Source organism: Oncorhynchus keta, chromosome 1 (genome assembly GCF_023373465.1).
Source record: "Oncorhynchus keta strain PuntledgeMale-10-30-2019 chromosome 1, Oket_V2, whole genome shotgun sequence".
Lineage (NCBI taxonomy): Eukaryota > Metazoa > Chordata > Actinopteri > Salmoniformes > Salmonidae > Oncorhynchus > Oncorhynchus keta.
Genome location: NC_068421.1, coordinates 57,826,484 through 57,840,880, shown reverse-complemented (window position 1 = coordinate 57,840,880; position 14,397 = coordinate 57,826,484). Strand labels below are relative to the sequence as shown.

Sequence of the window (14,397 nt, the reverse complement as noted above, 5' to 3'; positions counted from 1 at the left end):
AGGACCTTTATACCAGGCGATGTCAGAGGAAGGCCCTTAAAATTGTCAAAGACTCCAGCCACCCTAGTCATATACTGTTCTCTCTGCTACCACACGGCAAGCGGTACTGGAGCTCCAAGTCTAGTTCCAAGAGGCTTCTAAACAGCTTCTACCGCCTAGCCATAAAAGTCCTGAACATCTAGTCAAATGGCTACCCAGACTATTTGCATTGCCCCCCACTCTTTTACACAGCTGCTACTCTCTTTAGTCTATGCATAGTCACTTTAATAACTCTACCTACATGTACATATTACCTAAACTAACCAGTGCCCCCGCACATTGATTCTGTACCGCTACCCCCCTGTATACAGTCTCACAATTGTTATTTTACTGCTGCTCTTTAATTACTTGTTACTTTTTTATTTCTTATTCTTATCCGTATTTTTTTAAACAGCATTGTTGGTTAGGGGCTCGTAAGTAAGCATTTCACTGTAAGGTCTACTACACCTGTTGTATTCAGCACATGTGACTAATCAAATTTGATTTGGTTCATATCTCTCGTGCTGGTTCTATACACCAGCCTATCAGAAGTTTTGCCTTCACACAGCCTGTCCGTGCATGCTCTGTGGTGTCTGTGCGGTCCTAAATCCAGCCGGCTGAAACCGGAAAACAGCCTACCCTACCGCTCTGAGGTGTCCGCATGGTCCTAAAGCACACCCAAATCACGTGGGAGGGTCATGTCCCTAGTGAAAGTTGCGACCCTGGTCATTTGTGTGAGTAGAGTACATGTTGAGTGCCCTTCTCTAAATGCATACCGAAAGTCTTTTCATTTGTTTACAGAGACATTTTCTAACAGTTTGCTAAAAGCTGGCAGCAAGCTGATCGGTCGGCTGTTAGAACCAGTAAAGGACGCTTTACCATTCTTGGTTAGCGGAATGACTTTGGCTTCCCTCCAGGCCTGAGGGCAAACAAATTTTCTCAAGGCTCAGATTAAAGATATGACAGATAGGAGTGGTTATACAGCCAGCTACTATCCTCAATAGGTTTCCACCTAAGTTGTCAATGCCAGGAGGTTTGTCATTATTGATCAATAACAATTTTTCCACCTCTCCAACACTAACTTTACAAAATTCTAACTTTCAATGCTTTTCTTTCATGATTTGTTTTTTTAGGCATGAATAAGATGGCTCACTGTTCATTGTTGGCATTTCCTGCCTAAGTTTGCCCATTTTGCCAATGAAGTAATCATAAAAATTATTGCCAATATCAAATGGTTTTGTGATGAATAAGCCATCTGATTTGATGAAAGATGGAGTTGAATTTGTCTTTTTATTTAAAGTACTTTAAAGTACTCATTTATAATTTATCTTGGCTTCATAATACAGTTTCGTCTTCTTTTTGTTGAGTTTAGTGACATATTTGTTACATCATCCACATAAGAGTAACAGCTAAATCTTTTGTATAATCTCTTATAAACTAATTTAGGCCCGGCTTTTGGAACTTTGGCTTTCCTGGAATTAGCCACTATATTGTGATCACTGCATCCAATGGGTATGGATACAGCTTTAGAACAAAGTTCTACAGTATTAGTAAAAATGTGATCTAGTTCCTGTAGTGTTTGTAAACGCCCTGCTAGGTTGATTAATAACCTGAACCAGATTATAGGCACTGGTTTACAGTGAGAAACTTCTTCTTGAGCGGACAGCTTGATGAAAACCAGTCAATATTTAGGTCCCCAAGAAAGTAGACCTGTTTACATCACATACACTATCAAGCATATCTAGATACTGACTGTTAGCACTTGAAAATAATTTGTGATATGCAGTTCATGAACAAGTTATTATTTTAGAACAACTCTTTTTACTGACTCGTGAGCCACAATTCGTTTTTACAAGTGATTATATTAGTCGTGCTGGCCGCAATTGATTTTACAGCAGGATTAATACGAGCTCCTCTGAAATATTTGTTTTTTTCACTGAATGAGTCGAAAAGATCTGAGTCAGTGAAAAGAGGCGAACTTCCCATAACAATGTGCATGTGTCTGCTCAAACGGTCAGAAACAGACTCCATGAGGGTGGTATGAGGGCCCGACGTCCACAGGTGGGGGTTGTGCTTACAGCCCAACACCGTGCAGGACGTTTGGCATTTGCCAGAGAACACCAAGATTGGCAAATTCGCCACTGGCGCCCTGTGCTCTTCACAGATGAAAGCAGGTTCACACTGAGCACGTGACAGAGTCTGGAGACTCCGTGGAGAACGTTCTGCTGCCTGCAACATCCTCCAGCATGACCGGTTTGGCGGTGGGTCAGTCATGGTGTGGGGTGGCATTTCTTTGGGGGGCCGCACAGCCCTCCATGTGCTTGCCAGAGGTAGCCTGACTGCCATTAGGTACAGAGATGAGATCCTCAGACCCCTTGTGAGACCATATGCTGGTGCGGTTGGCCCTGGGTTCCTCCTGGGTTCCTCCTAATGCAAGACAATGCTAGACCTCATGTGGCTGGAGTGTGTCAGCAGTTCCTGCAAGAGGAAGGCATTGATGCTATGAACTGGCCCGCCCGTTCCCCAGACCTGCATCCAATTGAGCACATCTGGGACATCATATCTCGCTCCATCCACCAACATCACATTGCACCACAGACTGTCCAGGAGTTGGCGGATGCTTTAGTCCAGGTCTGGGAGGAGATCCCTCAGGAGACCATCCACCACCTCATCAGGAGCATGCCCAGGCGTTGTAGGGAGGTCATACAGGCAAGTGGAGGCCACACACACTACTGAGCCTCATTTTGACTTGTTTTAAGGACATTACATCAGTTGGATCAGCCTGTAGTTTTCCACTTTAATTTTGAGTGTGACTCCAAATCCAGACCTCCATGGGTTGATACATTTGATTTCCATTGATAATTTTTGTGTGATTTTGTGATTTTCAGCACATTCAACTATGTAAAGAAAATAGATAAGATAAGTTTAATGCTAGCTAGCACCTTACCTTGGCTCCTTGCTGCACTCGCATAACAGGTAGTCAGCCTGCTACTCAGTCTCCTCGTGGAGTGCAATGTAATCGGCGTACAAAAATGCAGATTACCGATTGTTATGAGAACTTGAAATCGGTCCTAATGATTCGGCCATTCCGATTAATCGGTCGACCTCTAATCACAACCGGCCGTGATTGGGAGTCCCATAGGGCGGCGCACAATTGGCCCAGCGTCATCTGGGTTTGGCAAGTGTAAGCCGTCATTGTAAATAAGAATTTGTTCTTAACTAGCTTGTCCAGTTAAATAAAATGTAGTGTGTGTGTGAGACTGGCCACGTGTGTGTGCGAGGTGTTCCTGCCTCAGTGATTCATCACAGTGCCTGGGGCCAGTGCTCGTGCTCTCTGCACTCAGGGTCCCTTCTCTCTTACTCTCGCATCCTCTCTCTACCTCTGTCTCCCTCACTCCTCTCTCTCTCTTCCTCTCTTTTCCCCTTTCTCATCTCTCTCTCCCATTTGGGTCTCACTCTCTCAACCGTTCTCTCCATCCATCCCGTCCTTCCATCCCTCATTCCCAATACTGTCTGATTGGGATGTTTATGCATCAGTCTCCTGCTGTGCGTGTTTCAACAGGGTGTTGTTTCTAGCTTGTCCTCGTTTCATCTCACTTTATTAGAGCATCTCATTTCCACTACCACACAGACAGGGTTTTCAGATAGCGTTTTGCTGTCTCTAAAGAAAATAATGGAGCGCAACAAGGCGTAGGTAATGGATTATGGAGAAACTATTGTCTTGATTCACTGCTTTTCCAAGGAGGATTAGTATCTAACCCCAAAAGTGATATTTGTTTTCAAACAGAAATGTTATTTTATTTCAGTTTTTCAGTGCTTTTACCCAACCTGACCAGTGTCCCTCTGTGTCTGTGGCTGTGTGTATATGTTCTTTTATCTCTGTGTCTCTAGTACTCCCTGTGTAACGAGCCCCTGATTGAGTTGTCCAACCCCGGGGCCAGTGGCTCTGTGTTCTACCTGACCAAGGACGATGAGTTCATCATCAAGACTGTCATGCACAAGGAGGCAGAGTTTCTGCAGAAGCTGCTGCCTGGATACTACATGGTGAGATGTGACCCCACACACACACAATACGCACTCACAATACGCACACACAATACACACTCACAATACGCACACACAATACACACTCGCAATACACACTCGCAATACACACTCACAATATGCACACATGCACGCACTTACACATACACAAACGCACGTGTTCACGCATATACAGAAACACACACACACAAGCATGCGCGTACAGATACCCGTGCATGCACGTGCGCACACACCCTGCATAATTCTTTCACATACTACACTCTTCATTGTAATCCCACTCACTAACATACTACACTCACTCTACAAGCAGAGACGCAATCTTTCCTGAAGAATCAGAAATTCCTTCTGACACAAAGGAAGATGAAGCCCATGTTTTTACTGATACAATCCTTACACACTTCATTGCTCCAATCCCAAACTCTGCCTACCTGCTTTACACCTTGGTACATTCATTGTCTCGACCAGGGATTGGCGACTTTGACGGGGGTGGAGGGCCACAACATCTGAACTCCATGTGTTTTAGAGTTAATTTCATGCAATTCTATACATTTTGCCATGTGCTGTAGAGAAAATGTTGCTGTTTTAAAAGCTAGTTTCCTGCAAATCTACACATTTTGCCATAGGATGGAGAGAAATGTTTTCAGTAATTTGACCTTGATCACTACAAGTTTAGATAGCTGGCCGCTAGACTAATTTTACAATCTAAAAAATAATTATCTGACATGGGCTAATTGAGTAACAATCAGAGACCGACATAAGAGAGAAACTGTTGATGCACAACCAAATTTCAAAATTGCACCGTGTGTATTCTACCTCGCAGCAGTAAGTTGAGACCCTGACTAAATTGATCAGTGGGCCTGGGTGGCCAGTTGCCTATTCCTGGTCTAGACTGCAGATAACTGGAGGTCATCAAGCCTTGTAAGGCCCTTGTCAGTGTAACAGAAGCAGGATGTTGTTGAGCCTTTGTTAGCCATGCTGGTCACACTTCAGTAGAACTCTGTTTAAATAGCAACAGCTCCATGTATGTCCATCTTTCTATTTTAGGTTCCTGGTGGTGCTAAGCTTGTGGACATTCATGTACCAACAGAGCATTATTACATGAGAACAGGAAGACTCACACATTTACACAGACCTTTTCCACAATTTGGGATCCAGACCATTGCAGTTGCACGATTCTTATGGGTGTTTTAGGTATACGAGTTAAGGAGCCCAGAGAGATTCTGAGTCATGCAGCTTGTCTATAGCCTGAAGCCATAACAGACTGAGACTGACTGACTGAGACACAGTGGGGAGACACACACACATACACAGGCAGTAGAGCAACTCTACACGTCTGCAGCACCTGACAGGACTGGGTTGGGCTGGGGGCAAAATGCAAAGCATGGTGATGTAACAGACGTCCGTGCCACCCTCTCACTTTTACCCCTCACACTTGTTTTACACTCATGCTATTATTAATAATAATTTCCTTGCATGTTTTCTCCCCCATTTAATATGTTTCCATGCCAAGCTCTATTCTCTGTTACGCTTTCACTTGTTCTCATCCTCTCACATCTCTCTTTCTCTATCCCTGTTGTTCCTCCCCCGCTCTCTCTCTCTCTCACGTGTCTGTTGTTGACTTGTCAGCGCTGTGCCCTCCACTCATGGACAGATGGGTCGTCTGTGGCTGGAGGATATGGGTTCCCTCCCTCTCTCTCTCTGTTTCTCTCTATTCCTCTCTTCCTCCTACTCTCTATCATGCCTCAGTCGGTCTCTCCTTTGAAGGTCACTGGCTGTGGCCTAAAAGCCTGAAGGCACCCTCAGCATGCTTCTGTTGGAGTCCTGCGGCCCCTCTGGCCCTCTCCGACCCCTTTCTGTCGCCCCTCTTTCCCTCTCTATCTCTCTCTCTATCTCTCTCTCCCCCACTTGCTCTCTGTCTGTCTGCCTGTCTGTCGTGCCTGTCTGCCAGCCAGCCAGCCAGCCAGCCAGCAGTTGTTTTTGAGTGGATAAGGAGCAGGCTCCTCTGTCATTACTTTAATGGGATTCAGGAGGTTACGGTCAATGTTTTTGCAGCGTGTCGCTTGGTTAACCTAATTTAAAGGGGAAGATTGATGATAAGGAGATATTTTTACTGAAGGGTGAATTAGATGTGTTTAAACGGCTCGTGCTTTGGGTTACTGCTTTCTGCCTTTTTTCTTTGCCTAGTCATGTGTTTTGAATATTTTGAAGGTTAGTTTGGTCTTGAAGAATCAGGTGGTACCAAATCATGGACTGTTTGTTCCAATACTGCCCTGTGCTCTTGGTCTGGCCTTGGTGCCATCTGCCTTTTTCTCACACTGTCTCTCTCGCTATCCAGAACCTCAACCAGAACCCTCGCACCCTGCTTCCCAAGTTCTTCGGCCTGTACTGCATCCAATCTGGCGGTAAGAACATCCGCATGGTGGTCATGAACAATGTTCTACCGCGCGCCGTCCGCATGCACCTCAAGTTTGACCTGAAGGGCTCCACGTATAAACGCTGTGCCTCCAAGAAGGAGAGACAGAAAGCCAAGCCCACCTTCAAAGACCTGGACTTCATGCAGGACCTGCAGGATGGCCTGATGCTGGACCAGGATATGTACAGCGCTCTGGTCAAGACCCTGCAGAGAGACTGTTTGGTGAGGAAAACCAGCCGGGTTTTCGGACCCATTGCTATAAGGGTTTAAATTATACATTGACCTGGTTTGAAACCTACAGTTGAGGGCAAATGTAATATGACAAACTCTCTTTGACGCCAAGCAGTAAGTTCATAATTAAATACATTTATGAAATATGCCCCTGACTGTGCGATTACATCATCCACTGTGTTGCAAATGTTTTATATGGCACTGCAGTACAGGTTAACTTTTTAATGCCCTGAACCGTAATAGAAAATATCATTAAGAAGGACTCCATTGACCTGTGGACCTGTTCATAGGGTTGAAAGGCCTGGCTCAGTCCCATAACCAGGACCCATGTCTCTGTGTATGTTCCCAGGTGCTGGAGAGCTTTAAGATCATGGACTACAGCTTGCTGCTGGGGGTCCATAACATCGACCAGGCAGAGAGGGAGCAGCAGATGGAGGGAGGAGAGAAGGATGAGAAGAGGCCTGTGGCCCAGAAGGCCCTCTACTCCACCGCCATGGAGTCTATCCAGGGAGGGGCTGCCTGCGGGGAGTCTATCGAAACAGACGACACGTGAGTGACTGAGACGTGTGACAGGCTGGGTGTGTGTGTGTCTATGAGTGTTGCTTGTTGTCTCCTTGTATATCTCTGTTTGTCAGTGTCACCTTTTTGTATCTCACTTCATCTCTTCATGTTTGTCTCTGTAGGATGGGAGGCATCCCAGCAGTCAATGGGAAAGGAGAGCGTCTACTCCTCTACATCGGAATCATAGACATCCTGCAATCCTACAGGTAATAATCATTCAGTCATACACGTACCCATACATCATATCAATTATACAGAGTCGTGTTCATTAGGGCACACTAGCAAAATGTTTTGGAACGGAAATGAAAATGTACATTTCTTATTGGAGAAGTTCAGATAAGTCCCTATTTTCTTCAGTATGGGTCCTAATGAATATGACCCAAGTAACTACACTGTACAAAAATATAAACACAACATGTGAAGTGTTTGTCCCATGTTGCATTAGTGGAAATAAAAGATGCCCGAAATGTTCCATTTACACAAAAAGCTTATTTCTCAACAAATAAATTGCACAAATTTGTTTACACCCCTGTTAGTGATCATTAAACAGGTGCATATTGTGCTGGGGACAATAAAAGGCCACTCTAAAATGTGCAGTTTTGTCACACAGCACAATGCCGTAGATGTCTTTGCTGTTTTGAGGGAGCAAGCAATTGGCATGCTTACTGCAGGAATGTCCACCAGAGTTGTTGCCAGATAACTGAATGGTCATTTTCTCTACCATAAGCCGCCTCATCGTTTTACAAAATTTGGCAGTGCGTCCAACCAGCTTCACAACAGCAGACCACAATGGTGTCAATGGTGGCGGTGGGGTTATGGTATGGGCAGGCATAAGCTACAGACAACGAACACAATTGCATTTTATCGATGGCAATTTGAATGCACCGAGATACCGTGACGAGATCATTGTCGTATCATTCATCCACCCGCCATCACCTCATGTTTCAGCATGATAATGTACAGCCCCATTTCGCAAGGATCTGTACCCAGTTCAACCATGTCCTGCATACTCATCACACATGTCACCCATTGAGCATGTTTGGGATGCTCTGGATCAACGTGTATGACAGCGTGTTCCAGTTCCCGCCAATATCCAGCAACATCGCACCGCCATTGAAGAGGAGTGGGACAACATTCCACAGGCCCCAATCAACAGCCTGATCAACTCTATGCGAAAGAGTCATGAGGCAGATGGTGGCCACACCAGATACGGACATGTTTTCTGATAAACGCCCTTACCTTTTCTTTTTAAGGTATCTGTGATCAACAGATGCATATCTGTATTCCCAGTCATGTAAAATCCATAGATCAGGGCCTAATGAATACATTTCAATTTACTGATTTCCTTATATGAACTGTAATTCAGTAAAATCTTTGAAATTGTTGCGTGTTGCATTTTTATGTTTTTGCTCAGTATATATTATAACTGATTCAGTCACTCTCTGTCATATAGAACCAGCCTCCCAGCTTCATAAGAGTAACAAAATATTCAGCCTCCATCAGTGTAGAAAACAGCCTGTAGCCGTAGATGGCTGCCGCTGTTTATACTGTATTTGTCTCTGTGACCATAATGCATTTTGAATATCAAACGTTTGACTGTTATTTCTTTCTGGTTCCAGGCTAATAAAGAAGCTGGAGCACACATGGAAGGCTATGGTTCATGATGGGGTGAGTTTCACATTCGTCATAATCCCTCTTCATTTGTATTTCTTATTACAGTGGACTCTGTAATCATATCTGAGCTCTTTATGAACATAATCATTTCCAATATCCCTTTCTTCTCTGGCTTATGGGTTATGTAATGCTATTCTATGGCCAAGTCTTGTGACTAGTCGAGGTTTTCTTTGGTCATGCTTAGGTGCCAAGACTTTCCTGATCATGTGACCTATGAGTAGAGCCCAGAGTTTTTCCCGCTCAGGTCATGTGTTTTGGAAAAACTCCTGGTCCCTAGTCCTTCTCATGGACAAGACAGTCTGTCTTACCTCAGCCCCTCCCAGACAAACAGCTGTGACCAGCTGTGTGGTTTTAATCATTGAACAGCAAGCTAGCGTCTGTCTGCACCCCCCCTCTGTCTGGGTGTGCGCTATACCCTGCCATTCTTTTCCATCATGCATTTATTGATGAAGTCACAGCTATACAGACAGGTTGAGCTATTGAGGAGAAGCAGGGTAGCCTTTTGTGTGTGTTTGGTCTTGTGTATCAGTGCAACAGTACAGGTCCTTCAGGCCACTTGTCTAAGTAGTGTGTGTGTGTGTAGCCTCCTTATTGAATCTGTCCAATACACATGTACTCAGTGAGCCAGTAAGAGCTTCCTCCGCCTCCTCCTCATCTCTAACAGATCCTCTGGCTCTGACCTCAAGCACCTCAGACTCACCTCTTTCCTCTCAGACATTATCTTCAGGATGCTCCTAGTATAGAACCACAGTCTTTTTTTGCTCTTTCTTTCTTTTTTCCCCCTCCCCCTCTTGTCTAACAAGCCTGGTGTACATCACCTTATTTTCTCACCCTGTCTCTGTGACGTGTTGTGAAACCAGCATAATGAGTGAATGATTAAGGGCTATATATTCTCAGAGTTAACACAACCAACACATACACAGATCGGGATTTATTCAGCTGCAGTGATGCTTACCTCTGAATAATAGGATGGGATGAGGAAGTGTTATTTTCCTCTGGCCCCCTGTAGAGAGAGAAGATTCATACACTAGGCCATGCAGGGAGACGTACAGCATATGGGAGACGCTGTATTTAAACGTGTTTTTGTTCTCTCTCCCTCTACCGCTCTCTCGTTCACTTTGTCTTTCTCTCCTCATACCATTTCTCTCTCTCTCTCTCTCTCTCTCTCTCTCTCTCTCTCTCTCTCTCTCTCTCTCTCTCTCTCTCTCTCTCTCTCTCTCTCTCTCTCTCTCTCTCTCTCTCTCTCTCTCTCTCTCTCTCTCTCTCTCTCTCTCTCTCTCTCTCTCTCTCTCTCTCTCTCTCTCTCTCTCTCTCTCTCTCTCTCTCTCTCTCTCTCTATCTCTCTCTCTCTCTCTCTCTCTCTCTCTCTCTCTCTCTCTCTCTCTCTCTCTCTCTCTCTCTCTCTCTCTCTCTCTCTCTCTCTCTCTCAGGACACCGTATCAGTCCACCGTCCTGGCTTCTATGCAGACAGGTTCTTCAAATTTATGAGCAGCACTGTGTTTAAGAAGAGCTCATGTGAGTAGACCTGATCAGACTAGATTACCAGTCAGTCAGACTGACAGACACAACGCTTCCACTGCTTAATTCACTTATTGTTATGCTTGAAGGTTGCTGTTGGCTATTAACTTGATGTCTTATGAATGGATGTATTTTTTCACTTGAACTGCAAGTACTCTGTTATGTATTTTGTACTGGGAGGTATTAGAAAAGATTGAACACTCAAGCACACACACTTAGTCAAATCAAATCACACTTTATTTGTCACATGCGCCGAATACAACAAGTGTAGACCTTAGCGTGAAATGCTTACTTACAAGCCTTTAACCAACAGTGCAGTTCAAGAAGAGTTAAGAAAATATTTACCAAAGACACTAAAGTAAAAAAACAGAATAACATAACAACAGTGAGGCTATATACAGGGGGTACCGAGTCAGTGTGCGGGGGTACAGGTTAGAGGTAATTTGTACATGTAGGTAGGGGTGAAGTGACTATGAATAGATAATAAACAGCGAGTAGCAGCAGTGTACAAAACAAATGGAGGGGGTCAATGTAAATAGCCCGGTGGCCATTTTTGTTTAATTGTTCAGCAGTACTGTTCCTTTTGGGAATAAGAAGACAAGTGTTCCCTTAGTGATGTTATTCCTCTTGTGTGTGTTCTGCAGCCTTGAAGTCTTCTCCCATTAAGAAGGGCCGTGTGGGCCTGACGGTGACTAAGTACACTGGCCCCGGGGCCGCCTGGTCAGCCAGCCAGCTGCCCTCTGAGAGAGACGACAACATCTATGACCTGAGAGGAGCACGCAGCTTCCCCACGCTGGAGGACGAGGGTAGGGGGTACTAAACCATGCAGACCCCCCATCACATACTCCACCTTCTTCACGCTGCTCTATCATTTTAACCTAGCTGTTAACGGAGACTGGATGCAGGTGTTTTGACAACCCGTTCTGATTCTCTCTCCCCCTTCTGTCTTTCTCTCAGGGCGACCAGACCTCCTCCCCTGCACCCCTCCGTCATTTGAGGAGGCGACCACAGCCTCCATCGCCACCACGCTCTCCTCCACCACCTCTCTGTCCATCCCAGAGAGGTCTCCCTCAGACGCTGGAGCAGAGCACCCCCGCTACAGGTACCAGAACAACAGCTCTGAGAGAAGGTACCACTATGGACACAATGTCCTATTTCTGGAGCATGTTTTCATGACGCATGTGGAGCATGTCCTTTTCATGAGAATAAAATAAAAAACAAGAAGAAGAAAATAAGTCAAGATGTATAATTAAGCGATAAGGCACACGGAGGTGTGGTATATGGCCAATATACCACTGCTAAGGGGAGTGCCTGCATACAGCCGTTGGCCGTGGTATATTGGCCATATACCACAAACCCCCAAGTTGCCTTATTGCTATTATAAACTGGTTACCAATGTAATTAGAGCAGTAAAAATAAATGTTTTGTCATACCCGTGGTATACGATCTGATATACCATGGCTTTCAGCCAATCAGCATTCAGGGCTCGAACCACCCAGTTCATAATATAATGGTTATATTCATGACCGAATAACCAACAATAACTAATTGTGTTGAACAGTCAAAGCTATAGAGCCTATTTTATGTACCCCTCCCTGGCTTATAACACCATTAACTTACAGTGGTCTCTCTGTCCGTCTGTTTCTCTGCAGGAGGCACACCCAGTCTGTCAGCCATGACGGGAGGTAAGAGCACTACTCTGCATGGCCTGTATGAAATGTACAACTTATCCCGTTGTATAAAGGACTTGGTAGTTTAGTGTTATTACAGCGCTAGTCATTCTGTCTCTGACCAGTGAGGAAGGCTACACAAGGGTGTGTCAGGTATGCCTGTTGGTCTGTGTTTTTATGGATGTGACCACCCTTCCTGTCGCTCAGTTGCATTTCCTGTGTGTGTGTGTGTGTGTGTGTGTGTGTGTGTGTGTGTGTGTGTGTGTGTGTGTGTGTGTGTGTGTGTGTGTGTGTGTGTGTGTGTGTGTGTGTGTGTGTGTGTGTGTGTGTGTGTGTGTGTGTGTGTGTGTGTGTTAAAGCTGACAGTTTGAACTATATCCTCATAGTCATAGTATCACTTCAAATCCAAAGTGCTGGAGTAAAGAGCTGAAACGATACACGATTTGTCACTGTCCCAAAACTTTTGGAGCTGAATGTGTGTGTGCGTGTGTACTTACGTTACGCATGTTTGTGTGTAGGACTCAGGAGGACGTGCATGAGGAGGAGCAGCAGACCATCACGGTGGAGGTGGAGGTGAAGAGACACGACAGCGAGCCCACCATCACGGCCCCACAGCCCTCTCCAGAGACCAGGTACACAGCCTCAGCCTTACTCTACATAGACCAAGATGTATCACACAAAGCCCTGAAAAGCCAGGCTCAACTCTACTGAGCAGCACACCTAGCATCCAACACACTCGCTGAAACCAGGTTAACCTTTCAACGGGCACCATCTTGGTACCTAACATGCTCGCTGGTTCATATAAGCGCTCCCTGTAACACATGGCGTCGTGGGTATAAAGTGTCCCAGATTGCTACCTTTCTGAAGGGTTTGTCAGGTTACAGACCTGTTACGACTGCTCTGACCCCAATAAGAACCGTGCCGCAGTTGCTTCTGCTTTTCACTAAAAATACACAGAAAATGTCTCACCTGCGACAGAATAACACCTTGGTTAGCCAACACTGCACTCTGGGAAGTGGGGGAGCCATGCTCCCATTTGGTTGATAGGGCGGCGATGATATTAAGTCCCCACATTACTCTAAGTCCCATTTGGTTATTGGAGTAGTTGCGGACTGTTGCTATAAATCCATTATTATGGACAGATAAGCGCTGCCTGTGGATGTTCTCTGGAGCAGCCATCTAATTCGTTTAAGAGAGTGGAGTAGGGTGAGAGACAGGGTAAAAGGGTGAGACAGGCAGACAGGAGTGCATTGGGAAAGTCGTGGAGCGGCCGGGGCAGTGGAACTAGGTCAGGGGGTCTGGGGCTTGGGCTGAGATGCTGAGACAGGGCCAAACATATGGCCTCAGGGGGGCTGGGTGGGGTAGAAGGGCGAAGCGGGCAGGCAGGCCAACGGGGTACTGGGGAATTAGCCATCTGGAGACCCGGCTCCTCAAAGCAGCCTCAGAGACTTCCCTGCTGGGGGAGAGAGAGTGAGGTGAGGACAAGAGAGAATAAAAGAGAGAGCGAGTGCAAGGTCCATGGCTGCATGGCAACATCAAGTCCACCCATTTTAAAGACTTCTTCCCAACCAATCAGGTCTGTCTCTGAGTCCGAGATGCTGTCATTGCTCTTTAGGAACGCCAGGCTCCAGGTTTTTCAGCGTAAGCTCTAAACACACAAGGCTGAGAAAGCAATCTGGGATCAGCTTAAGTCGTTCCTAATAGGCAATGATCTGGGCCTGGACAATAGAGGGATTGTGGTGGCGTGGCACCACGCCATCTGGTACTGTAAGTCTGGGTTAGTGCCGTCATCATAAACCATCCTTCTGATCATACGGCTCAGTCTCAGCTCTGCCTGGCTGGGCTGGTTCTTGTTCATTGGAAGGGCTTAATAGGAAGTGGCCCTGATCATTTGTCTGTACAGCTATTCTATCCTGTGCGTGAGAGAGCGAGAGCAGGTGTGTGTGTTAGAGAACAGGTATGTACAGTATGTCTTATCACATCTGTGGTTGTGTATGAGCAGGTGTGTCTGACCCCCCCCCCCCTGTCTCTTCTCTCAGTGAGTTACCAGAATTAGCCTCTGCTGCTGCCTCTCCCCCAGCCCCTGGGGCCCCTGCTGAAGCCTCTGCTGAGACCCCTGGCCCAGGGGCCACTGTCAGTCCCAAGGTTGTGGTTGTGGAGGCTGAGCGGGACCGCCGGGGCAGCACAGTGTCTGGGTCCGGATGCACCAGCCAAGCCTCACAGGATGACGAGGATGACGTGCCAATCACAGACATCTACTTTGTAAGC

At 46.0% G+C, this 14,397-nt stretch overlaps 1 protein-coding gene across 3 annotated transcripts in view; it reads left to right on the top strand.

Annotated features, from left to right (window-relative positions):
- The window catches only part of pip5k1ca (phosphatidylinositol-4-phosphate 5-kinase, type I, gamma a), a 77,907-nt gene that overhangs the window by 49,634 nt on the left and 13,876 nt on the right, over nt 1-14,397 (top strand). For 2 of the 3 annotated variants that reach the window (XM_052529206.1, XM_052529214.1), the window contains exons 6-16: nt 3,910-4,062; nt 6,398-6,697; nt 7,056-7,255; nt 7,390-7,473; nt 8,887-8,935; nt 10,372-10,456; nt 11,104-11,265; nt 11,417-11,588; nt 12,112-12,144; nt 12,648-12,761; nt 14,169-14,391. In XM_052529206.1, the coding sequence (XP_052385166.1) occupies nt 3,910-4,062; nt 6,398-6,697; nt 7,056-7,255; nt 7,390-7,473; nt 8,887-8,935; nt 10,372-10,456; nt 11,104-11,265; nt 11,417-11,588; nt 12,112-12,144; nt 12,648-12,761; nt 14,169-14,391 (1,575 nt within the window). The remainder of the gene's footprint in view (nt 1-3,909; nt 4,063-6,397; nt 6,698-7,055; nt 7,256-7,389; nt 7,474-8,886; nt 8,936-10,371; nt 10,457-11,103; nt 11,266-11,416; nt 11,589-12,111; nt 12,145-12,647; nt 12,762-14,168; nt 14,392-14,397) is intronic. The other variant, XM_052529213.1, reaches the window with a different exon arrangement.